This window comes from Diprion similis, chromosome 6 (genome assembly GCF_021155765.1).
Source record: "Diprion similis isolate iyDipSimi1 chromosome 6, iyDipSimi1.1, whole genome shotgun sequence".
Lineage (NCBI taxonomy): Eukaryota > Metazoa > Arthropoda > Insecta > Hymenoptera > Diprionidae > Diprion > Diprion similis.
This window is the reverse complement of record NC_060110.1, coordinates 11,246,210-11,274,172: the sequence shown is the minus strand read 5'-3', so window position 1 is coordinate 11,274,172 and position 27,963 is coordinate 11,246,210. Positions and strand designations below refer to the sequence as shown.

Genomic DNA, 27,963 nt, shown 5'->3' with positions numbered 1-27,963 from the left:
ACCCTCGCCGACCTTACCGACGGAGAAGCATAGAGATAATACATAGAGGTATAGAAGAGACTGTTCATAACACAGAATTCAGGCGTTTGAAATCAGAGTGGAGAACCCCTGCCAAACATCGCCGTGGTTCTCAAACGGCTTACCGACATGTCGAGAGCTGTCAGAGACTGAGGTTTGTTTGCGAAAGGGACATTGAAGGGCACGGATTGTCCCGTGCTAGTCGACATTCCGATAAAAATGACAGACGCACAGAGTTTGAGAGAAGCTATTGAGCAGTACGAGGAACAGGTACGTACGAAAATTTAGTTGTATCGAGAAACATGTCACATAACCTCAGCCCATCGAGTGATTAGCTCCAATCCAATTTAATCCCTGTATCGTTTCAGCTGTCTCAGGTCCAAATAGCTCTTTCAATTTCTGCGAGCGATCCGGACAGAGACAATCTCTTGAGCCTTCGCTCCGATATTCAAGAGCTCATCGATCTAACAAAAGAGAATTTGAACAGTGTCGGAGAGTCGGGAACTAGCGGTGACAGGCGCAACGACAGTTCGGATCAAGATGCAGATCCATTAGCCAAGGAATATGCGCTATTTAAAGTGAGTTTATCGATCGTTGAAGAGAGTCGCTCAATGGAGAATAATGGAAATAATTTTAGGCAGTGCTGGAAGGGAATTTAGAAGAGTCAAACCGTGCCGAACAGACTAAAAATCCAGATGACGTCACGGTTGATATTGAAGTCAGTAAGATACTATTTGGTAAAGCATAGCAAAGACAAAATTATACGGTTCAAGTCACTATTGTAGGATGAGCTGAAAGCCCTCGAGGGTACCAAGTGCCGAGCACCTCACGGAAGTGGCTGGGGTGGCGTCAGCCACCATAACGCCATGGTTTGCTCCATTCATTCTGACGTCGATACGCAAGTCACAAGCATCAGCGATATTAAGGTAAGCTAACAGAGACGATTTTTGGATAAGCCTTCGAAAGTTTAAATCTTGTTTGGATCTATAGTTTGAAATTTGATAAAACGCAATTGATACATGAGAAAAAAATCTTTGAATCCGTCGAGTACAGTCGGTTGAAACTTCCTATTTATTTGAAAAAATGTGTCGTAACCCTCCTACATTCTTGCAGTAAATATTAATTTATTTTTAAATGTTAACTAGGTCAGAGTAATGTTCACTAATCCGACACACAAGGAAATGCTTCCTTGTCCATATTTTCTGGATGGCGAATGTAGGTTTTCTGACGATCAGTGCCATTACTCACATGGAGAAATCGTTCCGCTGTCTAGTTTGCAGGAATATAGGTAAATGATATTTCTATCCTTCCGTGAAATCATACGGATTTCGAGCTTGAGGAAAATTATACTACTTCTGATTTTCAGCGAGCCCGACTTCTCAAGTATAAAAATGGGCACAAGAGTTTTGGCAAAACAGAAAAATCAACTATGGCATAGGGCTGTTGTATTGCAAGTGCCAAAAAGTGGAGAAGACGAATGCCGAGTAAAATTTGAAGCCAGTGGAACAATCTTGGAACTTCGTCTTCACGATTTGTTTCCTCTCAGTAAGAAGTCGCTTAACTTGGTTTAGCAACCACTTTATGGCTCTTTATTAGCAATTATTTCCAACAGATGACGCAGATTTAGACATGTCAAATTCCTCGGATGATAGCGAATGTGAGAACGACATTGAAGAATGTAACAAAGATGAGATAGTTCAGCAATCACTACTCGCAATTAATGGAAATGAAACATTGGGTAGCTGGGAACGTTATACACGTGGTATGGGAAGCAAATTGATGGCAAGTATGGGATATATCACAGGTACTGGCCTGGGAAAGAGGGCTGACGGTAGAGTTGCGCCTGTAGAAGCGACAGTGTTACCGGCTGGTAAATCTTTAGGTAGGGAAATTTTAAAGCTTTGATCTTTCATTTGCATAATTATCCGGTCAGATAACAAATTTCATACTGTAAATATCGCAGAAGAATTCTTGGATGACACCTTTCATTATGCATATTGAAAGACTGGTTTTTAGCTTCTAATTGTTCACTTGTAACTTTCATTCTAGATCACTGCATGGAACTACGTGAAAATGCAGGTGGTGACAAGGATTTGTTCTCGGTCGAACGGAGATTGAACAAACAACGCCGAAGAATGGATCAGATACGTGAGAAACAGTATGAAAGGGATGTAAAACGAGAGCGTAACAATGTTTTCAATTTTATCAATGCAACTCTTGGAGATAAGTGTAAGTATTAGCAATCGCCTGAACAGTATTTCTTCGTGTAAATATCATTATATGTAATAAGTCTTCATTTTTCATGTAGTAAGACGTCAAAAACTTGATATATTACAGAAATAAGATGATACGATTATCGATTCATTATTTACAGCCCAAGATGAATCGAAACCTAGTAGCTCAACAGACAAAACGAATTTGAAAGCAGAAACGAGCCAAAAGTTGAATGTCGCAAGCCTTCAAATTAGCGAAAACATTCGGAGACTTGAAAAAGATGTTTTAAAGTTGCGAGAATCTCTAGGAAGGCATAGTAAGGGTACTCTGCCTTACAATAATATAGTACTACAGTATAATCAGAAACAGAAAGAGATTGGCGATCTAAAAGTGGCAGAAAAAAAAATTTCCGCTGAACAAAATCATCGAAAAAGTAAAGCAAAGCTTACGATATTTTAGCAAGATTGTATAATACATTGTTTTTCACAACAAACGCGTGTTCCTCGACTTTTTGATTTAGACAAGTCCTTGGCTAATTTAAAAATAAACAAAATTGTAGAGAATTTTCACAAGCTCCTGATGTACGTAACTTATAGTTCTAATTTGCCAATTGCCAATTCTACATGAGTAACATTACTTGCAAATCTTAAGCTCAGATAGTTGTTACTAAAAAGTCAATTTATCAACTAGTGAAATGTGAGATTGAGTTTATACATGTTGTGTAGAATAACATTTTCAGTTACACACGGGCAATGTTTCATCTGTCATGGATTTCCCATAATTTCTTACAGCAGCAAATTTTTGCAATATAAACATCAAACGCAATCAATAGATTTTTCGCACAGCACTACTAAAAAAAAAAATCATGAATACAAAAGCACTTGAAAGGATTATGCAAAAAAAACTAAAACTATTTTAATTATATATTCATAATTTTATATAACTCTGACTGAAAAACAAAAGAAAAAAATATCAATGTACATGCATATTTAAAATTCGTACGTATGTCGGAAATATATTGAAAAGATTCCACAATCTTGAGTCTCAAGGTAAAATTCTGTACAAACATGTGAAACTTCAGTATAAATATATAAAAATAATTTATGAATATAGAGTGATGAATAAAGTTATTTTATTCGGAAATATTGATTGTAATCGAATAAAAGTAATTACCACGTATGGTGCTTAGGTGAAATCAGGTTAATTTTTTCCCACGAATCGTAAATAATTTTATGGCTTTAATCACAAATACATGGACCTAATGTATTGTTGAAAGTTGAAGTTATCATTTCATTGATTATCACTTGTAAGAATGATTTTTGTATATGACATTAAAAAAATGGAATATGCAGCGATAAAAAGTAAACAGTATTCGTAGTTATAAGTTGAAAATTTATCTACCTTTACAACATATTGCCGAACCAAACGTGCAACAGCTGAGCTTGTTTTAAAGTTCAAGCTTCAAAGAAATCTGGAAATACAAACATACTCATCTTATAAGTGTCTTCACTTACGCGATGCTTCCTCTTGTCTGACAATACGAAGTTCACACCGATTAAACGAAGAAGAACCGAATACGTTGAGTGATGAAATTTTCAATACTTCCCGGGCGATAATAAATTTGTTTGAGGATCCACCAAATATCTGAATTTTTAAGACAACCGCTACAAATCATTCAATATTCACAATACATATAGGTATGCGATCGACAATCAATTTTATATTCGTCTTCCGAAAAAAGGCTACCTAATCGGACTTCGATATTCGCGGATTTCAACGATTTCAACGATTCCAATTGTCGGCTTGCCGGGGATACCACGTGACTCGAAATGGCGACGTGCAGCGTTAAGTATGTGCTATCCGTAACCTTTCTGTCAATAATTACTCATGATGTATTAGAATAATATTGACAAGCAAATTCAGAGTCAACATTTCTGAAATGGTATCGCTAATAAATGTAACTTTGAAAATAGGTTGGAAGAGTGCGAAGTCTGTGGAGGAAGCAGTGCGAAGTACACGTGTCCTAAATGTGAGGTTAGAACATGCTGTCTGGACTGCGTAAAGATACACAAGAAAGAATTGGATTGTGATGGAATACGCGACAAGACTAAATTCGTACCTCTGAAAGCATTCACAGATCTCGACGTATTGAGCGGTGAGTAAATTAACGCTCATAATATTATTTTCTGAAGAATTGAAGTTGTACTGGATGCCAGTACATTGTTTACGCTTATGTTAATATTATCATTATTTGCTAGATTATCGATTACTTGAGGAGGTCGGTAGATCTGTAGATTCATTTCAGAGAGATCCTTCCAAGAGATATACAAGACTAGGTAATCTGCCAGTGGTGAGTCTACCGCAAGTCATTTATTAATCGTGTATATTCAGTTTCAGTCGAGAGAAATATTGAGTGAGCGCAGTTTTTGCCAATGATACTTTCATGTTTGAGGCAGATTTGATTCCACAATCAATAATTCAAAGTACTTTGTACCTAATCTCTCTGCCTTAATGTTGCAGCATTTGCATAAATTGAAGACAGCTGTCCATCACAGGAATACAAAATTGGAATTCTTACCTCAAAACTTTAGCAGACATAAAATCAATACAACATATTATAAATGGAAAACAAATGAATTATTTTGGAGAATTGAATGGATTTTTCCGCAAGCAGAGAATATGAAGCATGATGATAATCGGTAAGGTGCAATTTAATACACTATGCATATTGTTTCTAGAGATGTGGATTTTGTGTTTTAGAACATAATGTTTACTTCAATGTTTTAGTGTCCTGGAAACGGAGAGATTATCTACGATACTAGGTAGAGTTTTAGATCCTTTGACAGTAGAAACCGAAGGAAATGAGAGTATCGAAGTGATAAATTTGAAGATAGCGTACAGAGAAAAATTACAGTATTACCGAGCAGCTGGTCTTAGCAATATCAAAGTTCTTCTAAAAGCTGAGAAAGTGAAGAGATGTGATTCAAGGTTTGTCATGCTCTGATCATAGAAAGATTATAAGACTTTATCGTTGTTGAATGTCAATTGACACATTTGTTTTTTCAGGTTTCACGAGCTGGACCTAACTGAAACACTGAAAGAAAATCTCGAAAAGAAAACTATCATAGAATTTCCGGTTTTCTATGTGATACTAAAAGATCATTCAGATATGTACGATATTGTAGACACTGGTGAGTGATATTATTCAAAAGTAAAGGTGTGAATTTCGCAGATCAGGCTGAAACTAGCAACTAGAATTAGCCGCCAATGTTTCTAATATTCGTTCGAATAAGGTCATGAAGTACGACAATTAAAATTTTGTGAAATTCCTTGAATCGCCAATACTTTTATAGAATTATGAGGATAAAACTGAACGGCATTTTTCTATTTTCAAAAAGTTTAACATGTTTGACTGCTAACTCTGGCTGCTAGCTTCAGCTCCATATTTCGCAACTTGAACAATTTATACCAGCATATTTGTATTTTATTATGCATTGCTCTGAATATCAACAGATGAAGAAGAAGAGACAACAGAGGCTGAACATACAAGAGGAAACCTCAAAAGAAAACATACGAATAATCAGAGAGTTAAAAAGAAGAATGAAGGAGTTCCAGTAAACTTTTTCTTTGACAATGATTTAACGGATTCAGAAAATGAAAATATGGAAATGGTTTAAGAAAATGAAACGTGCTCAAATTTGCAAAATCGTTAGAAGGTTATCATATTACTGAGATAACTTAGGGTTTTAAAGTATGTAATTAAATCCGTTGAATTATGTGCAAAATATTTGCGTGAAATTATAAGGAGAAGTAACAGCTTGAAACGCTTCACCTGAGGTACTGTTATCCGTTTCCATGCATGATCAAATACTTAGTATAAATTCAAGCTTTTATTGTAAATAGAACGCTCACTAGAATAGTATAACCGAATTTCATACAAATACAATAATAATATTATTAATTATGAATACAGGCTACTATATTACACAATTTCCATAGACCCTATGTCTCTTTCAACAATGACAGCTATTTTTCATGTATATATTCCCCAACAATACTTTATACCACATAAATAATAAATAATTTCCTAAGAGTTCTCAATGGGATTGGCTATGCATAATGTATCAAATTCCCATTAAAAACAGATTATGTTTACTCACTTTGATGGAATTAAAAGTAAATTTGATTCGTGTATTCGGAAGTTGAAGGAAAATACGTATGCTTATATTTAAACACGAATATTCATCGAATAGAAATCATTTTCAAAGTGTTACATCACAAAAATAGAATTTTAAATTCTATCGCCTATACGAAAACCTGTAGCAGCATAGATTTTGACATAAGTAATTTTGCTGTAAGCAAGTAACATTACATAATAACAGAAACGTCTGTTCATGTAACTTTTCAAGGAGCTCTTAGTCTGCAAAAATGCCTACGATATTCCTATCGCATTGCAGTTTGTCCGATTTTTGTTTTAATTCTTATACATTGAGAAATCTAAATGATTGAAATGCTGATGAATATAAAACTCGTGTATCTCTGCTTGTAGAACTTCAAAGCATTGTTTGAAAATTAAAAATGAAAAACAATTTGTTGCCTAACTAAATCCAACCTTCGGATTACACAGAAAAAAGACTGGAAACTTATTACGGATATAATCGAGGCTGTACTCAGCATACATCATGCCGTTCAAATTCTTTATATCAACTAAACTGCACGCCTTATTTTTACGCTTGAAGTCAGTATGTAGATAAATATATAATATTTGAGTTTAACTGAATGTAAAACAGAAAGACATTCTCTGCAATGCATAATGTTCAAAATATTTCGCACGCCCCCCCATAGGCGTAGAATTTACAGTCGGTATTCAAATCAATAACATAATAAAAATTCATACTCATCGATTATAGAATGAAAAAGTACAGTAGGAAGACAAGGAATGCGACTATCCCTGCAACTGCCTTTATGTACATTGATTTGCTATTCAAATGCGTGGCATCCTTTCTGTACTTCTGTGACAACATTGACAAGTTCTGCGTTTTGGTATCTAATTCTGCAAAATGAAGATATTGATCAGAACAATTACAAGTCGGCATGCAATGCCTATAATTGGAGTCGTGTTGGAATGTCTGTTAAAAATATTCAGAATAATTGTGGAAATTACCTGAAAGCATAGCTCCTCTCGAAAGAACGTCATCGATATTTTGAACCATGATTCTTGTAACATCATGTAATTGGTTGTTAAGAGCGCTCATATTTCTCCTGGACCGATTATCTGAGAAAACCTTCTTTGCCTTTTGAATATATGTGTCTGCAAAGGGAACGATTTATATAAAAAAAAAAAACACGTGTCTTGAATATATAAGCTTTGATTAACTTAAGCAAGTGTAAAAGTAAAAGTTCTCTCACCAAATTCAATGAAAGTGTAGGGTCTAGTGACGGTGTTGATCTTTTTACCATATTGGGCGTCAAACTCTTGCGCAATATCTTCAAGATAGCTGTAAGCTACACGTTTACTATAATTCCGTTCACACAATACCAAGTAACAGGCTTCTTTTTCGATAAGGTAGCTGTAATAGGAAACCAAAGAATTAAGAAATTCCTTCAAATTTACATACATCTGAAATTATTAAATCACAGCTTTAAACTATGTACATTATTGTTTTTTATAATTCATGTGTACATTGAATAAAATAGAAATAGAATAAAAAAAAGACATTGTAAGATAACATGATCATTCTTACTGAAATAAATATGGTCCAGTTTCAATGGTGCATCTCGATGGCGATTGTGGACCAAGTTTCCTGAATAACATTTTAGCTTGATTCTGATATTCCAGAATATTTCTGCCACTCTGTAAGTAACATATTAAATTTTCTGTAAGCAAACATTACTAGAATATTGATATTTATTTGATCATTCTGAAACGGAATTGAGATGATCAAAGTTCAATGCACAATAGCTGATTTATTAAGAATGTATTGAGCGCAATAAATAAAAGGCTTTGAATTAGCGAGGAAATGAATAAGAGAAAAAATGTGTGTTCTATTGAATAGAATCAGCATATTGTTGAAGGAATAGGAGCGAAAACGAGTGATAAAATTGTAATAAACAAAATGATTGCAACAGGTAATGAATGAACTATGAATTCTTGATAATAATTGAAAACAGTAATGTATCGATGATGCAAATTTTTATTCACCAAAGGGCAAGCACTTGGCCTGCATGTGGATACGATTTCGGGAACTAGACAAGGCGATTCGGCAATAAATATGGAAATTAATGAGCAAGTGACATTTCATCATAACAGTGGTTTATAACAGCAATCTAACCTGTTCGTCGTCCTGCATTGTAGCAGCTAGCGGCAGGCCGTCAGCTAACCTCGCGATCATGGTTAGTAACACCATTTTTACTGGAATTTATTGAATATCCAGATTTAATAAGATAAAAACAGAAGTCCGTCTACTCAGTGAACCTCAAAAGCCCATTTGTACAGCGCTGGTAACTGATGTGGCCGACATCGGGAAACTCCATTTAGAATTTACCACGTCAGTCGCTGCATACGCGTCGTTGACTTACTGTAAATTGTTTATCGAAGGTTAATACAGCGAATTATTATTGACAATTGAGCGCTAAAAACTGTTATAATAAATTACGAAACCTCGGATTCATCCAAGTTTCACAAAACTCGTAATGCAATATTTTTATGAAAAAAGATGTGAATTTCACAGTCGGCTTGCTCGACGCACCAAAATCGTGGTTGTCAACTCATCGGTGAGTCTTTTGCATACCGTATAAACAATGACTAATAACACGATAAAATTGTCTGCGTGGCAAATTTTGCGTTCACAATCGTTAGGCCGGTGTTAAAAAGCCTGATAGTCACCGATTCATGCCAGAAGTAGGTATTTTTTATTCAATTAGAAGGAAAGCTAGCGGGTTGAGAACCATCATAACCTTCTACCGCTATCTGCAGGAGGATTGGACTAAACACCCTGACAATTGTGACCGAGGTATCCCACCTCAACGCCAGTGAACGGAAGAAATTTGTGACGTGCTTAACCCAGATTTTCCACCGTCAAATGCTGGTGTTTGTACGACAGTTTTCTGAGCACGTTATGGATGTGAAAATGTGCTAAATTTATCGTAGATTCAATTATTACTCAGGTGTTTGTGACAATGTGTGATAACGCTAGCTGCCAGAACGTTAACTAGGTGAGTGAATGACTTGAGAAAATGATACGATAGCTTGGTATCGTCACAACGAATTGGCAATATCACAGCTGGGAAGGTATTCTCTGGCTTCCGAGGTCCGTATTACCTGTAATTTCCCGACAGGCATTCGCTATTTCCTGTCCAAATCATTGAAATTTACATTGCGTTTCTTGTTATGTAATTATACGACCGTATACATTAGTACTGAAACACATTCTTCACTCATAAGTTGCGGCTTTGAGACTGAATTCTTTTGATTCCGTATATACTTGAAAGTTTATCAAGAACCAGCTTGATATACTGAAGGATTTATTAAACTTACAAAGCATAAAGTATTGTCAATGAAATTGAAGCTTTTTTTTGGAACGAATCATGACATGTCCCAACTCGTTGTTTTTTTCCTCTTTATCTAGGATCTTGACATTTCGTCTGATTAGTTTAAATAAATTGATAAGCTAATTGTGGACAGGATATCCTGACATCCATTCGTATTCTTGAATAAAACACTATCATAAATAATATCACTACACTACAACTGTTCAAGATTGGAACTCGATGAACTTCTCATTTTTCATAGTCACAATGAATAAGAATATTATTTTTGTAATATCATCGAGTGATGAAGAACAAAGTGGTTTTGAACGAACAATGAAGAAGGCTTCAACTGACATCTCTGCTTCCTTGAATTTCATTATTTCAAATTATTTGAGGATGCTGCACTTATTATTTTTCATTCAGCTTGTTTCCAGTCTAATTATTTGTTGCACAAACTGCAAATAATTGCCAGTGGTGTTTGTACACCTATTTTCAATATCTTCTGTTTTTTGTTCAGGTTTTAAATATCAAGCTTACGATAAGTGTGGTGTTGGAGCAGAACTATTATGAACGTAAGTAACACATGGGGTTCATCGTACTGAACCATCTTACAATATAACTTAATGACAGAAAAAATCAATTCTAAATTACTTTTCAGAATCCATATCGTGCGAGACCAGCTAGAGCTAGGGTGGATCATGCCGCAGTTTCAGGGTATGGACCTCAGAGTCAAAGTACTTGGAATTCTATGCCGCCTGAGAGACGATCAGGAATTTTGCCGGCGAATGTTTATCAGCAGCAGCCCAATTCTTTGATTCAACCTCAGCAACAGCAGCAGCCACAACAGCAATCGCATGATCCCTGGGACTGGGGTACCGATAACGGTAATAATGGCAATAGTGATTCGTGGAATTCGAGCATTGATCAAAAGCCAGAGTCTCTACATCAGCTTTCTCAGCATCATCAATTTCCTTCTGGCCGCACGAATAATAGTCAAAGTATACAGAATCCACAGCAGGGAATGTATTATGCAAATGTTAACAGAAATAGTAGACCTAATGTACTTAATCATCAGCCTACTTCTGGTGGTGATATTCCACGGACGAGTCTAAGTAGAGAATCTACACCAAGTAATAAAGATGGTTATAATCAATACGCGCCTTACGATTATAATCAGCCATCGCAACAGCAACAACACTATCATTTACCACCTAGGCCTAATTCTAAGTCAAGTTCTGCTGATCATTCACAATGGTCTCCCAGCAGCCAACAAACATCAAATTTACCGCTCCTTGGTAATAATTCAAGCGGTCAGCAGGATAACATTAAAAAAATACAGACACCTCCACTTCCTCCTCAATCAAATGCCTACAATTGGAATAATAGCGACCAACAGTTGAATCCTTCACTTCGTAACTGGCAAAATCATAATGCCGCACCAGTCAGTGGGGCCTGGCAAGAACCATCGCTGGTAGCAAACAAGCAACAATCGATAGAAAATGTTAATCAGTCTCAACAGGGACAACAGACTTCTCAAACATTTGATCCACCTAAGGAATATGCTTCACCAGGACAATCTGAATACTACACCAACTGGAACAGTCATCAACATCAACAGAGTAATTTGTCTAATCAGTGGTCTTCAAACTATTCACACAATACTTCAAATGAATCAACACAGCCTATTCTGCATCAGAATATGGGAACTACAGTTATGAATCAGTGGCAACAGCCAATGTTTCAGCCACCTGTTTCTGCTGAAGAACTAGTAGGCACGCAATCCACCCCATCAATACCCAATCAAGCAGATCAAAATGTTCCTTCAAATCAATGGCATCCACCGCAACCTCATTATGAAAATGTAACGCCAAAAGATTGGACCCCTGCACAAAGACCTGTGGAATTGGTAACTTCGGAGAAGGATTCAATTTCTGTACCTCATCAACAACATGACTCTCTTGAAGCAGCAAAGAGTAACAAAAGTATAAACGATTGGCAACATGCTCAGTCTCCTCCGCCACACTTTGCAGCATCGACAGGCTCCACAATTACTCATACATCTAACATTGCGGAGCAAATTCTAAGTGGTAACAATCACATTAACGAAAGAAAGCGATCTGTGGGTATACTACCGACGAGTTCCTCGCTTGTAAATGACTCGTCGATACAAACGAAACCTAATGCAATAGAAAAAAACATTTCGGATGAATCAAATTGGCCAGACGGTGATGTTAATGCAGCGTCAAGTGCTATTGCTCAAAACAACACTGAGGTAGATTGGTCCACGACTGCGGAATGGGATACTATTCCCACTGCCGAGTTGTCTAGTGATTTTAGTCATTTAAGACTTTCTAACAAACCTAATAGACAATTGGAAAATCAGACCCTTCCATCTGATATGCATTCCTCGAGTCACTCTACAGATGGCTGGAGTTCTCAACCTATATCAGGGTCAGAAAATCCATCAGATAATTCACCACGTGAAAGTGTAGCCAGTGCACAGCCGGAACCCTACCGAGATTCAAGTGAAAGAGCTCATGCGTCAGAGCCTGAACAAAGTTTGGATAATCCGCTTACCACATCTCAGTTTGAGCCTCAAGAACATGTATTACTTCAAACCCATCAGCCTGAGAATAGCAGGGCTTCCGAACCTGTTCCACAAAATGCTGGGTATGACCAATGGTATGCTCAGCGCAATCCTGTAACGCAATCAGAGAATAGTTGGTATCGCAATGATCATCAGGGTAAATCACAAAAGTGGATGCATGAGCAGAACATTGAAAATTATGAAAACATACAGCAGTCTGCTGAGTTTGGCAATTTAGAAGTTGTTACTCCTGTGCTGCAGAAACGGAATATTTATGGATCGCATGATTCTATGAATAGGGAAACATTGGACAATGAACCAAAGGCGAGTGTCAATCAAATAAAAGAATCCAGCACCCCAAGAGACTTTCAAGAAGATATTAACAATGTAGAAGTACCTTCACTGCAACAGACGCAACAATCTCTTCAGGTCGAACAGGTAAATTTCCTCTGCACGAATCAAACTGTAACAAATGTTTAGTCGATTAGAAGTATTGAAATTTGTATATGAATCTGGACTAACTCAATTCCCAATTCCTCAGTCCCCCTTCGTCCATTAATCATTCTCAGTTTGGTTTAATTTGGCTGTACATCCTGTAATATTTATTTTAATTGCAGGCTCCCGATAATTACGAATTTGCATCGAACGATAGAAACACGTTTTTGGAAACTGGCGAACTAACAGATTCTCATCAACAGCACGAACCCACTCCACCTAGCCAAGACGATGAGAATGACGAAGTTCCTAACGATATTCCATTTTTAAGGGAAGTTCCTGGTCAGTCTAGTAATTCTGATCCTCGCCGAAACGATCCTACTGGGCAGGAGCAAAATATTCAAGTCGGTCCACGGAGCTTGGACCCTCGTAGAAATGACCCGTCAGGTCAAGAACACACTGTTCAACCAATAAGAAATATCAGTGATAGAACAGAGCGTAGAGATGTTCCACCTGGACAAGAACGCAGTGCTCCATTACCACCACGGACCGATACAGAGCTACCTGAACGTAGAAATGATCCTTCCGGCAGAGAGAGATCATTACCCCCTCAGCCACCTAGAAATGATAGTGTAACAGACAATCGCAGAAATTTATCGGAAACTAGACGTAATGATCCTTCTGGGGAAGAATGTCTGCAATCGCAGCCAGTGGTTGTGCCAGAGCCAGCTGATCTAAGGGAAGTACCTGGCAGAGGAAACGAAAACGAAGAACCCATTCAGCAGGCAGACAGCGGCTTGCGACAAATTCCTGGTGGCGCATCACCCAGTGCAGAAATTCAAGTGTCTAACGATAGGGATGATACAAGAGTAGTTACTGGATCCCAGGAAGTGGCAGCGCTAATCCGTTAGTTCAGCATTGAATTTTGCTTTGGTTTTTATAATGTGATTTTAAAAATGTTTGTAGTAGACGAGACGGTTGTTTATACATGAATGTTGATTTTGTGGTGTGGTAGAAAGATACAGATTGTAATAATATTTGAGTTGTAATGTAAAAATTTTCAGCTGCAAGTACGAAACATGATCAATCGAACGACTCTCTGAGCAAACGGGAAGAAGCTGTTGGTGCTTCTTTGGGTGAGAACCAAGGTAGTGCTGGGCAAATAACCCGAATTGATTCCTATGAAGAAGGGGATGACGAAGGATCGGGAAACAGTAGGGATGAGAGCAGAGAACGTCGAAGGGAAAGAAGTCCAGAACGACGTGGTTACGAGTACGATAGAAAAAATAGATAGTAAGTTGAGTGAATTCAAAGGCTTTGATGATATAGTATGTAAATTCACCTTAATCCATTAACTAATTTCATTTTTATGTTGATAGTTGTCATTAAAAATTTTCTATCCTTACAGCTACGACCGTGATCGCGATTTCGATGAAGAATACTACTATGAATCGCGGCGAGGAGGTGATTTTGATCGCACTTATAATTCTCGAGAAGATCTCGATCGACGCGAAGGTCCATATAGAGATGACGAACGGCGTCATACCAGTAAGGATGATTTAGATAGACGTGGAAGAGACAAAGATGATACAGATAACCAAAAGATCAGAGCTAGACCCAAGGATGACCTAGAAGATAGAAGGAGAAGGGATGATGACAGAAGAAAAGTACGAGAAGAATTAGATGCAAGAGGAAGAGATCACAGAGATTATGATCCTAGATATTTCCGAGACAGAGAGTATGCTGACCGAGACAGAAGAAGAGAGCCTGATAGGCGAGGGCGCAGATACGAAGATTATGATCCTCGAGAGCCCTATAGACGAGATTACTATGAAGATCTGTACGCTAGAAAGTGAGAAGATATTAATTGAATACTTAATTTTTTGTAGCTTAGAATAACATGATTTTAATTTTAAAACACAATAACCAATACCTGCGTGAAAAAGTATGTACAAAGTCGTGAATTCACTACTGAAAATTGTACTGCAAAGATTCAAAATTTGATTCGCTTCAAGTTCGTTATAACTTGAAAGATTGTAAGAAATGACCAAGCATACCTCTATTATAGCTCCAGGCCATCCAGTAGATCATCTTACAACGACAGAGATCGGGATTATTACCCAAGGTCAAGAGATCCATATTATGGATATAATGGTACGAAAAGTGATATATTACTTCAATACTCAATCACTACCATTTTTTGAAGCAATCACTACTGTACGGGGGATTTAAGTGTCTAAAAATTTACGAGTGGTATTGTTTGCTTAGCCTACGGTGGTGCATATACGGATTATGGTGCAAATTATGGATCCAATTATTACGCGTATTTGGAGAACATGCGACGAACTAATCCTGCTGCTTACATGGAATGGTATCAGAAATATTATGCCTCCCAACATCAACAAGCACAGGCTGTTAGAGGAAATGTCAACTACCCTGAGGATAGAGCCAGTGTTCACTCAGGACGTAGCTCATGCGATGAAAGGTGAGCGCAACTAAGTTCAATACATAAAAGTGAATTTATATCATCATTCCCATTTTTTTTGATTGCCAGCGATTTTGATGCAGCAAGATTTTACCCTGAAAACATGTATAGTATACTTAAAATACGTGTTAATTTTTCATCTTTGGAGAAGTATATTTGGTTTTATCAATTAATCTAAAAGGGTGCAGCTATGCACTTTGTGACAAACTTTTTATCGCCTATCTATTACATATCAGATTGTTTGCAAATCCAAGTATCTGCTTCCACTCACCGAATAAGGCATTATACGTCTCGTACTTTGGGTCCCCTGCGTGTTCAAGGAGTCCCTTATGGCGCCACAGCACCACATGTCACAGTTTGAATAGGTGAGACTGAGTAGCCAGTGCACTCAGTTCAAGTTTCAATTCTTACGTATGCTCATTGTATGGTGCTAGTTGCTTTCAGGCATAGTGCTAGCTGTCTAAATCAACGTCTCACAGATCATGCTTTTCACATGATTATATATTTTGAAGTAATGGTGAACTATCGTCGTAAGATTGTACGATAAGAATTCCTGCCTGTCCCCTAGACGTTAATTAAACAGTATCAACACTTTCGTATGTATATACCTACTCATTACACAAAGTTGGTGCTAAAATTTGTACATTCATCCAGACTCTATTGAAAAAGAGGCTTAAGTAAATGCAATAATTTGATTACTCGTTAGTAAACATTCTTAAACTAGATATCTAAAAGTCCCCGGTATGAAGTTTTGGTACTATAAAAAATCAATTATCATAAAATAGACTTAAATATCTCAGTATTGAACTTTTCAGGCCGAATTTGTGTTTCTACATTGATTTGTTGAAATTGAAGTTGAATTGCTTATTAGTTAGAATACATTCAATTGTCTCTAATAATGATATTTTATTTTCAATTTTCACCTACAAATATGTTGCAACTTTTTCATATCGTGGAAACATTCTTAACATAGTTTATGTGACAGGACAACTGGAGACAAACGTACGATAGGTGATATTTCCTTATTAGAAGACACGACAATTGGATCAGCAAGACTAACCCCAACCAAGTTTTCCACATCTCATGTTCAAGGTAAGCCAATTTTTATATAACTGGTAAATGTACCTATGTCGATTATACTAAGTAAAAACTGATGAGCGTATAAGACAGATAAAATCCTGATATCATTTAATTTCTATATAAAGATTCCACTTCTTAAGATTTCATACGATTTATTTATTTTATTTTTTTATTTTTATGCGGTCGCTTCATTAGAAACGTTTGAACCGTATATTTTGGGAACTGTTTTGGGCCAAGCTATTGTAATTGTCTTGTCAATTTTTTAGCTAGTTTCTCTACTGGCTCGTTGGTTCACGTGCATGCAAGCTATCCAGCTGATGGAGAACTCGCTAGAGTGGATGTCCTTCGTGTGTCAAGCCTACTTGCACACGATCCTGTTGTACGAGAACTAGTGGCATATCCTGGCCCTCTGATTAAGCAAGTGTAATTACTATTCTCTAATCTAGGCATGCGTACATAGTTTTTAAATGAGAGAGTACGTGTCGCATGATTATATGCTGCAATATTAGAACGTGGATTCGTTCGAATAGTGTTTTCTATTCATCACACATAAGTTAAAAAAAAACTTGTATTGATTAGAGACAAAGTGACATGAAATACTTTTATGGATAAAATTTTATTTAAGAAGTTTGTAACTTCCCAACAGCTGGTAATCTAATCTCGAAAATCTAACATCTATTACAAGATGTAGTCTGTTGTGAATGCCAGAAATGATATAACTTTTTCGCAAGTAACTTCAGATTTTATAAATTTTGTTGCTCAATTTCATTTTATAGTATCTGGCAATCCAAATATGCTATTCATATCTTGCCAATTTTTCAAATGATTAATATTATTAAAGTTATTTATATGCTAAGTACAAGGATTCTTATTTTCAAATTCAGCTTAGTATTTAATCTTCTACTGTATTCCATCCAAGATGTTTGTAAAAAAATTATGAACTAGAGCACTAGAGGACTAAACGTATGAGCATGTGTTGTATTTCTATGTTCATAACACGAGTTTAATCGAGTGTTTGTTTGAATTTAACACAGGGGTGTGACTCACAAGAAGACTATCATTGAATACTGTGAAGCCAAGATTAAAAAAGCAGAATGCAGTGAAGATGTGGATGATCCTGCGTCTTATATATTGTTGTATAAACTTATGGTGATGCTGATTCGACAGAATGGGGTACTGACGCTTAAAACATTTGCTGGAATATTTTCTATTATTTGGGTATCGATAACAGAAATCAAGACTAAACTTGATCTATTTAATGTCTAGAATGTCGTCGGAGTTGACATAGCAGAATTATTGCTCTCGAATCAGAAGTCCTACCCATACACTGGAAAGCTTCAAGAAGTACAGCTCAGAAGAGAATCTGTCATTTCTCAAAAGTCTGGTGGTACAAGCGGTGACGAGCTTAACAGAGACACCGTTACACCCTTGGACACAGATGATACTGGAAACCTAAATAAAATGCTTTCTACTGATCAGATCACTGATCACTTTAGGGAATTGCTTTTATATGGTTGTGGCCAAGAGGCATTGGGTAAATTTACATGTTGATTCGGACTATAAGACTTTTAATTATGTATATCACAATATTCACTTTGTAGCTTTTAATTGTGAGCTTTTATTCAAATTTGCCTGATAACACAGTAAAGTTATATGATCTGTCGTTTTCTCAGAATATGCAATGGATAAGGGACTCTGGGGACATGCCTTGTTCTTAGCAAGTAAGCTGGATAAACGAACGCATGCATCCGTTATGACTCGATTTGCTAATGGCTTGACGGCAAACGATCCGCTACAGACTTTGTATCAACTTCAATCTGGCCGAGTACCTGCTAGTGTTACCGTAAGTTATGTAATTTTTTCATTATTCCAAGAAGCCGGGCAGGAGAGTGAGTATCAACATGTAGTGTGAATAATTTTGGATGTCAGATGTTATTGACGCCTACGTTGTGTTACATAATGTTGTTCTTTATTTCAGTGTATAGCAGAGCCAAAATGGGGTGACTGGCGACCTCATCTTGCGATGATAATATCTAACACATCCCCTAACCCTGAAATTAATCGAAAATCGATTACAACCTTGGGCGATACTTTATTTGCACGAAATCATGTACACGCAGCCCACTTCTGCTACGTGTTAGCTCAAGTTGATTTTGGACCTTATGGAATGCCGAATAGTAAGCTTGTTCTGCTCGGATCGAACCCTCACAAACCATACAACGTTTTCGTAACAAACGAAGCTATCATGCTTACTGAGATTTACGAGTACGCTCGCAATCTTAGCGAACCTGGCTTTACGCTAATCGATCTGCAGACTTTTAAATATGGCCTGGCTGTGAAATTGGTGGATTATGGGCTCACTGAAAAGGCATTGTTATATATCGAACAAATTGCTGTAAATATCACTCGTGAGCCATCGAAGTACCCGATTTCCTTTGTTGAAAAAATTCACAACTTGGGTGACAGAATTAAGTACAGTGATCCAGTATGTAAGGATTCAATCGAAGATGTTGCTAATCTTGGATGGTTGAACAGTCTGGTAGAAATCCTCAATAAGTACAAGGTGAGTGGAGTACATTTAATCTACCATACTGACTATTCGATTTATAAGAAATTAATATAATGCAAATCATTGCTACTGTGACAATCTAACAAATTATCGTAAACTAAATTTTTTTAATAATTACCGTGTTGGCCCGAATATAAGTCAACCTCCAATTTTTGACTTTTGATTCAGGAGTTTCTTTTTGGATTCGAATACAAGTCGAATTTCAGAATACTTTTTAGCTTTTGCTTCATTTTACGCCAATCGTGTACATTTTTTTCTTATATACCGTATTTTCACGCAGCTCGGCAATTGTTGGTGTTTTCGGCTTCCCGCACAACTATTACTTTAAAGTTCCCATTATAACTATGACGAATGTTTTTGTTCACTTGATTTGTCTGTAAACCATTACACTCCACTCTATTTGCACTCCGAACATTCATTTTCTCCATTATTGCACTCACGAAACATCCAATTAACAATTTGTTTGTTCCAACTTCAGACTGATGATTGAAAAAAATTGAAGTTCGATCTTTCGATTTTCGAAATTAGGCGCGCACATATTGCAGTGCTATATTCTATATATATATACCATATATATATATCTATATTTTATCTATAAATTATCTATATTTTGGTGCAATCACCGTTGTTGTAAATGGTACACCTTATATACTAGCTATGATCATGATTTTAACATATTTCGTTTTTATCAACGGAGTGAACTTCTACTTCATATATTTGAATATTTATGATAGTAATAAGTTTTAAATTAGTGTCATTTTAAACAGTCTACCAAACATTAAATATAACAAATTATTCACATTGAAATGGTTTAAATGTAAGTTAATTAAGTTCTACGGTCAGCAGTTTCATTGGTCTATATTTTTTGCACTAAACTATTACAGACTGGTGAGATAATTCAAGATGGAATGTATGATGCCCAAAGTGACAGCACTAAGCAACACCGGGAACAGTATGAAAGCCAGCAAACACAACAGCAATGGGTTGTAGCTCAGCCTGAATATTCAGACGGTCCAACTTCTCTTGTGGAACCCACTACATCCGACGTGAAAAATGATTGGCAGCCAATGTCCTTGCCTAACGCCGTTCAAGATCCGTATACACAAAGCGGTCAACCTTCGCAATACATCGAAAATTCAATTGACTTAGCTCAGCACCAGCAGCCGCAATCGCAAATAGATTATTGGAGACAGCAAAGTTACACTCAACCTGAGTACAATGCTCCAGATTATTCTACTGAGTGGCAGCAACATTCCGAACAGCTGCAATATCAGAATCAGAATGAACAACCAGATAATACGGATAATGTACAACAAGAATGGAACTATGAGGTAAGGAATTGAGAGCTAATTAAAATGCATCATGTTATTGATGCATTACTATTTAGCTCTTTAACATTTTAACATTTGACGGAAAGGAAACCTTGGTTATTGTTTCTATCATTCGATTCGTATCGAATGTTGAATAATAAGTAATGTTTTTTCATAATCTTGATTTATTAAAATCGTTGAAATTGGTGAATATGGTTAAAACTTAAACTAGAATAGGATTAAAATTTCACATAGCATCTCAAAAGGAGTTTAGAAATTGAATTAACCACATCATCTCTTTCTTGACACTTACTCATGGACAGTCAGAGAAGGAGGAGAAGCCACCTACGCCTGATGTAAGTAATCTCACAAGCACTTCGCATAGTACTCTCAGCTTCAATCAACTGTCAGGTGCCCCGACAGATAATTGCCTGCGTCAACGTAAACCACTAAACAAACCAGACATAAATGTCAGTACGAGTGTTGCGGAAACTTGTGTTGCTCAAGATAGTGTTCCGCTGCTTTCATATGTTACTCCTTTTGGCGCAAGTTGTAAACCACATAAGTCTTTGAAATCTTCAAAGTACCCAAAATTATCATTGTCGTATCCAGAAATAAGGTCTGGCGATAAAATTAACTCCAAATGCACAAGAGCCACTAAAATTAGTTCAATATTATCGAAACCACCTAGTTGCAAACCTGCTGTATTTTTGAAATGTAAACCGAAATCAATCAATCAGCCAGTAGTTGACCACAACTTGGATGCTGAATCTGATGATAAGCTACAGTCTGATAATTTTGATTTGCAAGAAAAATCGAAACTCACCAAAACTCAATCTGTAGATGCAAACAAAGAATTTGAAAATACAAAAGCAGCCCCCCTCAGTGATTTAGATGTTCAGATTAATGATCGTAACTTTGAACTGGTTAGCCGGTATCGCTTGACAAATAGAAGCCCACATTTGATTAATAACCCTAGGCGTAATAGCCAGAGTTTGAAACAATATTGCAACTTTGAAGAAAAAAAAGTAGTCAGAGTGGCACCTCATATTAGGAGTAAAGATATTATTTGTGACACCGTTGATGCATGGTCTACTGAATCTACCGCTCAATTTAATGGAGAACCCTCATACTATAAACCGCTTATCTTTGGCGGAACATATCCTATAGATATGCCTTTGCATAGAAATGCTATCGAACGTGCAAGGCTAATAAGGCAGTACGTTCAGGATGGCAAGCACATCTCGAAAACTTTTGATATTGATGCTCCGACAAATGATATTATTTAAAATACATGTTACTAGATCTTCAAAAAAATGCATTTTCGATTTCATCTTCGACGTGTGTTTTCACGCATTTATCATAGCGGTAAAACCAATAGTTTTAATACATGATCACAGATTGATGTTTTAAGAGTAACAGGACAATACATTTAAACTTCCCCGATGAGCATGTTATAAGTGTATTTGAATCAATTGGAATCAAAGTAAGAGTCTGTAATGTGAAAATCTTTTAATAATGTACAGCAGAATAATTTAGAGTAAAGTCCAAATCTTGATTTACTTTGTATTACTTGTGCAATATCTATTTATAAAGTTTTGTTACATATAAATATTAATACTATAATACCATTGTCAGATTTATTATTACTACTATCGGTATTGACCCAAGGATAAACTTTATACATTTACCTATCTGCGTTAAATATGTAAATATATTATAATATAGGCATATAAATATATGCTTATATAATGTGTATGAATGTTACATAGTGAGTAATGTGAAATAAAACTATTCTGTTGTACTAAAGTTGTAAGTTTTGAAAATGTTCAGTTCCAAGAAAAGGGGAAAAATGATCTCTAATGTTATTTTGATTAAATTTTTTTACTAAATGTTATGAGTGTTTGATAAAAATTTGAATGTGTTACTAATGAAGAGTATTTTTCTTCTGGACTATTTTCAGCAATTAATCGATAATTGGTCAATATTGCTTTAATGAAAAAACGTGGCAAAATCACTGCCTGAAGCTTAGATTTTTTTTTAACAAATTAATTAATTTTATTGGTCACGCTACGCTAAAACTGTGGTTGTGCTTATTTGACCAAGCATAACAGTGTAGGAAACAGAATTCTAAATGTTATCCGCGCTGTTACTTTTTGTGCACATTTTAGTTTTGTGTAAATGTATATACACGTGCACATATACAGTTATATATTCGTGTAAATTTTATTTCTTTATAGTTGTTGAGAAAAATAAATGCATTTCTATTGAATGTCCGCAAAGATGTTCGTTGTTCACTGTGATAAGTGCAGGACAGTAATAAATATATGATACAATACTAATGTAGTCCTTTAACAGTAAAACTTTATTGGATTCTATTGCAGTAAGCAATGATTCACTTTGCTAGAACATGGTTACGATAATGATGTACACATCTTGTTCCAGCCTCATCCAGTGATAAGTATGGGACCATCCACAAATAAGCAATATGACCCGTTAGCAGAACTTGACGCTTTGGATACGCCAGGTCAAGCCTCAAAACCAGATGGAGAAAAAAAGAAAGCACCTGGAAAACCAACGGAGAAGAAAAATTCCAGCAGTGGGGGTTCATGGTTTGGAGGATTTTTCAGTAAACTCGCTCCAAAACCGAAAAATCAGATGATTTTACCTGACGATAACAACCCAGCAGTAAGAACACGATGATTGAATATATATATTTTTCTAAATACAAATTGCACAATTATGGTGACGAAGTTTGAGAAACAATTTTATATTTCATCTTATGTTGCGAAGGGCTCGCGAAGATACTTGTGGTAATTGCACAGCCTTAGTTGGAAAGTGGGACACTCAAAGGCCAGTATAGTGTGGGTTTAATTGTTGAAAAGTAATGGCTAACAGTTTTTATCTTGTAAAAAGTATAAGTGTACCTTATGCATCAAAATCGACCACATAAGTTCTTGCTAGCTGATGTTCTGTTGAACTAGAACTGAATATTCGATTGGGCAGTTTTCTATAATAAATCATTATTAAATATCTTCTTGTTACTATAATACTGTTTAGACAATCCTCTTTCACACATAGTGAAAATGAAATATACAGAAACCTCTTGTGTTCTTTCTTTACCGTAGATTTTGTCTTTGAGATTCTGGTATTATTCTAAAAAGTATCAATTAAAATAACAGCTATACAGTCTTCAGATCTTGAATCGCGGGATTAAAGTTTCAAATGCACGAAAAATATTTTGCTCAACCTTTTTGTAAACCTTGTTATAAAATGCCCCAAGTAGTGTAATTTAGTATTATTTTTTGTTGATATTTTATACATATGCATGTACTTCAAGCACAGAGCTGGTTAATAATCTCTGTGATTGAAATTCTTAAAAAAATATTGTCATTTTTATAATCTCAATAATCACTGTGAAAATTTTAAGAGAGGGTTGTATTATATAAATCTGACATTGATACTTGTTAATTCGCATTACTTCAAAATACCCGAGGAAAGAAAAGGTAAATGCTTTTTTTCCTTGTGTGTTTTAGATTGTGTGGGATGCTGTTAGCAAAAAGTGGACAAACAAAGATGCGGATGGTGAGGAAAGTTCTGGTGCTTTGGCGCCTCCACCAAAAGCTTCGGAAATGGGTTTTAGACCACCACAAACAGAATCAGTTCTTCCGCCAATGACGATGCAGTTGTCTGGTGACAATACAGTAGGTCAACTGGACGACAGTTCTAATAGCAATGTTCATAAACCACCTTCTGGAAACAACATGTTCAAAATGCCGAGGGGCCGAAGTGCACGGACAAATTACATTGATATAATGAACCCTGGAGGATCTAAGACTGGCGGCATTGCACCATCGGTGACACCTCCTATAGCTGCTGCACCGGTACCTGTTGCTGCGTCATCGCCTCAATTTTTCATCCCTGCACCAGGTAGTGCATTTTTTTCTTTCAACGGATTACGGATCTGTTACATCAAAAACCAATATGGTTTAACGTTTTTCAGTTAATGATCCAGGTGCTCCTGTCGACTTTTTGACATCTGCTTCAGTAGCCAATGGTGACACTGCGCAGCAGGGGGTAAGTCATATGAAGAATATTATTTAATTTTTGTTGTTAATTATATTTGACATGCACAATCGCATTCAATATACTGAATTTATAAGCAACAATACAGTTTCACGCATGTTTTCACTACATTTATATGCTGTACACAGTATAAAACTTTTTTGTTTATTTTCTCTTGTTCTGTTTCATTGTTGGGCATGTATTTGGAACTGTAATGTTAAAAAAAAAAAAATTGTATTATAGTCTGCAGTAGAGCGTACCTAATTTCAGAAACGACTCTTCTGTGCAATGAATCTCAATCAATTGGGTATCTTACAAAGCAGTAAAGTTAAGCTATACAGAGACATACTTATGATTGTCTAATTTCAATCAAATATTGTACTATTTGTCCGCTATTGACAGCAATCAGAATATGTGGTATTGACATGTTCCGTACACACTTCATGCTCTATATGTAATACATATTTTATGTTTCTCTTTGCAAGCAGTCTGGGGAGAAGAATGGCATAGCCAACTAACAATTGTTACAAATAGTAAGGAGACTTTATCAATTTGCGATTTTTTTAATTTCCACTTTAAACATACATATTATATCGCTTGCTTCTGTTGTTGCAATTGTACTTTTAAAACTTTTTATTCATATGCTGATCTCAATTCCACTGCTACAGAATGCATTTTATTATTCTGCTATAATCGATTACACAACCGTCAATCATGTGGTGTAAGTTGAATTTAATTATAGAAATTTGGGTAATATAATTCAATCTTGCACCTGAATTCGGAAAATATTTCTCCTGCTTCAGTTATTTCGAATCTTGGGTGAAATACATGTTTATATGTTTACATTATCGCATCGAATTATGATTTATAGCATGTAAATGTAAACACATGATGCAATAATTAAATAGCATGTGCTGCGTATCATAAAACGCAATCTTCTGCTGTGCAGGAATGGCTGAGTTTTGAGCTTGAAAAAAATTCACTGGCTGCTATTGTAATTTTGAAATTATTATATTTAAGCTAGAGTACTTTTCACATCCGCTAGTGTCATGGTTTTTATGGTATCAGAGTTTCGAAACAGGTTTCACTTTGTTTGGTGTGTGTACTAAATATGCATGATGTTCCAGTAGTGTGTAAAACACATTACTATTTCTTTCAAATCTTATAGACTAACTGTCATGTTAGTTTTTGCTCTTCATAATATCTGTTTATGTATTACACGGCATTGATATCGAAATTGACATGGAAATGGGGAACTAAGCCAAGTTCACCAAAATAGATAAGAAACAGTGACTTTGGATTTAAAAAAAATTTCTTGCAATAAACTATTCAACATGTTTCTGCTTGCTGAACGCTCAATGCACTGTAATAAAGTAGAGTACGAATTAGAATGGCTTAGAGGCAATATCAGTTCTTGAGACAACGTTATTGTGTTGTATGTGCAATTCAGCTCTCTCGGTGGAGCTCGGCAAGCTCGCTTTCACGAGAGGTACAGAGCTACACTATGAGGGATCCGCGTCTCCTTCAACAAGAAAAGGTAATAATTCTGACCTCTGGCATTAATTATTTTAATGTGCTTGACATTAGCTATTACAGAGGCGTTATGAATCTTTATAATGTTTTTAATCTTCATAATCTTCAGGTTATTCTTCGGAATTTCACTATACAGTAGGAGTATAAAAGAAGTTTGATATGTGTAAGATAAAATCACAGTAGATAGCAGACAGTATTTTTTTGCAAATGCTTTTTCAACTTTTCTTCTTTTTTCCTATTAATGTTCAACAAATATTTGAACGAAAGTTATGTTGAAATTTTTGAGAGTTATCCCTTCTAAACATCAAGCTTACAAGTTTCACATTAATACTTTGTTGCATGCATGGTTACAATACCTAGCTTATACATACTGCTGTGCAAAAAATTAAATCCTGTTCGCAGCTCAAAGGTTCATTTATGAAATCATAACTTATCTCAAATCATCTCATTTGTCCTCATCCGTATCTTGATCGTCAATTTCATACTCTATGATAATGAGAAAATATTTGTGCTGACAAAAATGCTTTGCATATTATGTAGAAGAAAGAGCCTAATATTAAAATTATCAGTAATGTTACCAGTTTATAGTTTATAAATATTCATGGTGTTGGTTACTAGAATTCTATTACAATATGTTGGTGAAATGCTGCTGGAGAATTGAATTCTGCAGAAGTTGAATATTTTACATTAACAATCTGCAGTATGATGGCCACACTAGTTTTACTAGTACTACTATTTCAGTAATTAAATAATATATTGCAACTATGTAGTTGAATTACTATCTTGATATATCTATCGTTTATATACTACGCACAAGTTGATAAGCACTGCCTACAGCATGTAGTATTTAGACGTTCAAGGTGAAACGGAAGAGAGTTGAGCAGTATGATTATGCTGGTTTAACTAATTATTAAGATAGTGATATCTTTGTGTATACAGTTACAGAAGTTACCATACAGAAACTGTTGTATCGAAATAACGCAAACGCTTTTACTTTCATGATAGCCAAGTGAAGCTCGAGAAAAAGTTTCTGAAAGTCGCGTGAATAAAAAGTTTTGCATTTTGATGTGTCCAGACTTAATTATAGATGAATATACTAAAATCAAAAACTTATTCTTAAACTTCATGTGTCCTTATTTTTATTTTTTTGTACTGATTATCAGATGCGTTACATATTGCAAATCTTGAAGCTTATTTTAGTTTACATGGCTAAATAATATGTAGAAACTACAACGCATTGCTTTATGTGCTTTTTTACTTGATGTAGTTTTTTGCGCTTACAGGGACCAATGATGTTCAATCCAACAGATGTGAAGGATTCCACGCTGAAAAAGGCACCAAGAAATAGATATCCACCACGATAAGTTTGCAAGTCGTGTCGCGTAGCTTGGATTACGTTTTTATACATTCACATGATGAACTGAATAACAGGGCGTTGAGTATAGCATGTTTATGATTAAGTGGTTATACTATGACTAGCTGGAAAAAGGAACAAACCAGTTACATCTTTTCTTGCGGAAATATAGTGTTGTTCTTGACGTAAAAAGATCAGAGAAATGGCTATAGATTTTAGGCCACCAGTTGGGCTTTCAGTTCCATAGTTACTAATTGTAAGTAGGAAAATGTTATGAATTTTTAAAGGAAAGCTCTATAATATGGATTGCTCTGAATATGATGCAAATGGCTCAATTAAAAAATTTGCTTTCGTTTCTAATTATTATTTTATCAGCTACAAATGTGTAATTAGTTTATTTAGGTTTCAAGTTTTAGACTACTCTTGAGTAAAGGATTCAATTAAGTGTGTTTAAATGGTATCGGTTTTTTTATTTAGATGAAATTTGATTCCATTAATCAAAGCACTGAGGAGTGAAATAAGAATCTTTTTGGTGCCTTTTTGTACATAAATTCTGAACTGCAAAATTGTATTTGTAAGTTTATAACACAGTCTTGAACAATATTATTACTGGACAAGGGGGAAAATCTATACTGAAAATAAAAGAAACACTAATAAACTTATATAGTTTCAGACAGAAATTGGCGGATGAATTTTTAACAATAATTCCCTTCATCTAGGTATCTCTGCCTATCTGGAATTGAAATCATTGTCCTTTATTGAATGGTAGTTTCAAACTAATTT

At 35.8% G+C, this 27,963-nt stretch overlaps 4 protein-coding genes across 14 annotated transcripts; 3 read left to right on the top strand and 1 right to left on the bottom strand.

Moving 5' to 3' along the window:
* Positions 1–129: 129 nt before the first annotated feature.
* LOC124407150 (zinc finger CCCH-type with G patch domain-containing protein) lies at positions 130–3,070 on the top strand. The gene is made up of 9 exons (XM_046883004.1): positions 130–288; positions 387–596; positions 656–736; positions 804–944; positions 1,164–1,306; positions 1,385–1,563; positions 1,631–1,900; positions 2,068–2,247; positions 2,393–3,070. Exons 1-9 carry the CDS (start codon positions 238–240, stop codon positions 2,689–2,691), a joined length of 1,554 nt encoding a protein of 517 aa, XP_046738960.1. The 5' UTR covers positions 130–237; the 3' UTR covers positions 2,692–3,070.
* Positions 3,071–4,017: 947 nt separating this feature from the next.
* On the top strand, positions 4,018–5,984 carry LOC124406927 (box C/D snoRNA protein 1). The gene is made up of 7 exons (XM_046882613.1): positions 4,018–4,081; positions 4,206–4,387; positions 4,491–4,582; positions 4,753–4,931; positions 5,020–5,220; positions 5,299–5,423; positions 5,746–5,984. The coding sequence occupies exons 1-7, from the start codon at positions 4,062–4,064 to the stop codon at positions 5,907–5,909; spliced, it is 963 nt and encodes a 320-aa protein (XP_046738569.1). The 5' UTR covers positions 4,018–4,061; the 3' UTR covers positions 5,910–5,984.
* Positions 5,985–6,267: 283 nt separating this feature from the next.
* LOC124406928 (vesicle-trafficking protein SEC22b) lies at positions 6,268–8,912 on the bottom strand. The gene is made up of 6 exons (XM_046882614.1): positions 8,894–8,912; positions 8,565–8,810; positions 7,977–8,086; positions 7,642–7,802; positions 7,397–7,543; positions 6,268–7,285 (listed from the first exon to the last, which is right to left on the bottom strand). The coding sequence occupies exons 2-6, from the start codon at positions 8,637–8,639 to the stop codon at positions 7,137–7,139; spliced, it is 642 nt and encodes a 213-aa protein (XP_046738570.1). The 5' UTR covers positions 8,640–8,810; positions 8,894–8,912; the 3' UTR covers positions 6,268–7,136.
* A 280-nt stretch (positions 8,913–9,192) lies between these two features.
* LOC124407688 lies at positions 9,193–27,315 on the top strand. 11 transcript variants are annotated; one of them, XR_006929339.1, is made up of 22 exons: positions 9,196–9,447; positions 10,280–10,334; positions 10,421–12,787; positions 12,967–13,690; positions 13,849–14,077; positions 14,193–14,636; positions 14,853–14,938; positions 15,053–15,269; positions 16,243–16,361; positions 16,616–16,772; positions 17,384–17,522; positions 17,616–17,883; positions 18,023–18,192; positions 18,328–18,912; positions 19,803–20,249; positions 20,552–20,584; positions 22,674–22,916; positions 23,765–24,158; positions 24,232–24,305; positions 24,782–24,826; positions 25,744–25,830; positions 27,110–27,153. XR_006929339.1 is itself a non-coding variant. In XM_046884094.1 (21 exons), exons 2-21 carry the CDS (start codon positions 10,329–10,331, stop codon positions 27,188–27,190), a joined length of 6,870 nt encoding a protein of 2,289 aa, XP_046740050.1. In that variant the 5' UTR covers positions 9,196–9,447; positions 10,280–10,328; the 3' UTR covers positions 27,191–27,315. The 11 variants fall into 11 exon arrangements, 9 of the variants coding, with proteins under 9 accessions (XP_046740048.1, XP_046740047.1, XP_046740045.1 ...); XR_006929338.1 differs by having other exon boundaries at positions 24,779–24,826; XM_046884094.1 differs by lacking the exon at positions 24,782–24,826 and having other exon boundaries at positions 27,110–27,315.
* Positions 27,316–27,963: the final 648 nt, after the last annotated feature.

Excerpts from the sequence above, each read along its gene's own strand:
- LOC124407150 (XM_046883004.1), top strand. The coding sequence starts at position 238 with ATGACAGACGCACAGAGTTTGAGAGAAGCTATTGAGCAGTACGAGGAA. Across the intron at positions 737-803 it reads ACGTCACGGTTGATATTGAA|GATGAGCTGAAAGCCCTCGA; the intron begins GTCAGTAAGATA and ends TCACTATTGTAG. Across the intron at positions 1,307-1,384 it reads TCTAGTTTGCAGGAATATAG|CGAGCCCGACTTCTCAAGTA; the intron begins GTAAATGATATT and ends TCTGATTTTCAG.
- LOC124406927 (XM_046882613.1), top strand. The coding sequence starts at position 4,062 with ATGGCGACGTGCAGCGTTAA. Across the intron at positions 5,221-5,298 it reads GTGAAGAGATGTGATTCAAG|GTTTCACGAGCTGGACCTAA; the intron begins GTTTGTCATGCT and ends TTGTTTTTTCAG. Across the intron at positions 5,424-5,745 it reads GTACGATATTGTAGACACTG|ATGAAGAAGAAGAGACAACA; the intron begins GTGAGTGATATT and ends GAATATCAACAG.
- LOC124406928 (XM_046882614.1), bottom strand. The coding sequence starts at position 8,639 with ATGGTGTTACTAACCATGATCGCGAGGTTAGCTGACGGCCTGCCGCTA. Across the intron at positions 8,087-8,564 it reads CAATGCAGGACGACGAACAG|AGTGGCAGAAATATTCTGGA; the intron begins GTTAGATTGCTG and ends TGTTACTTACAG. Across the intron at positions 7,286-7,396 it reads GAGAGGAGCTATGCTTTCAG|AATTAGATACCAAAACGCAG; the intron begins GTAATTTCCACA and ends TTCATTTTGCAG.
- LOC124407688 (XM_046884089.1), top strand. Across the intron at positions 14,078-14,192 it reads TACGATAGAAAAAATAGATA|CTACGACCGTGATCGCGATT; the intron begins GTAAGTTGAGTG and ends CTATCCTTACAG. Across the intron at positions 15,270-16,242 it reads CGTAGCTCATGCGATGAAAG|TTTATGTGACAGGACAACTG; the intron begins GTGAGCGCAACT and ends TTCTTAACATAG.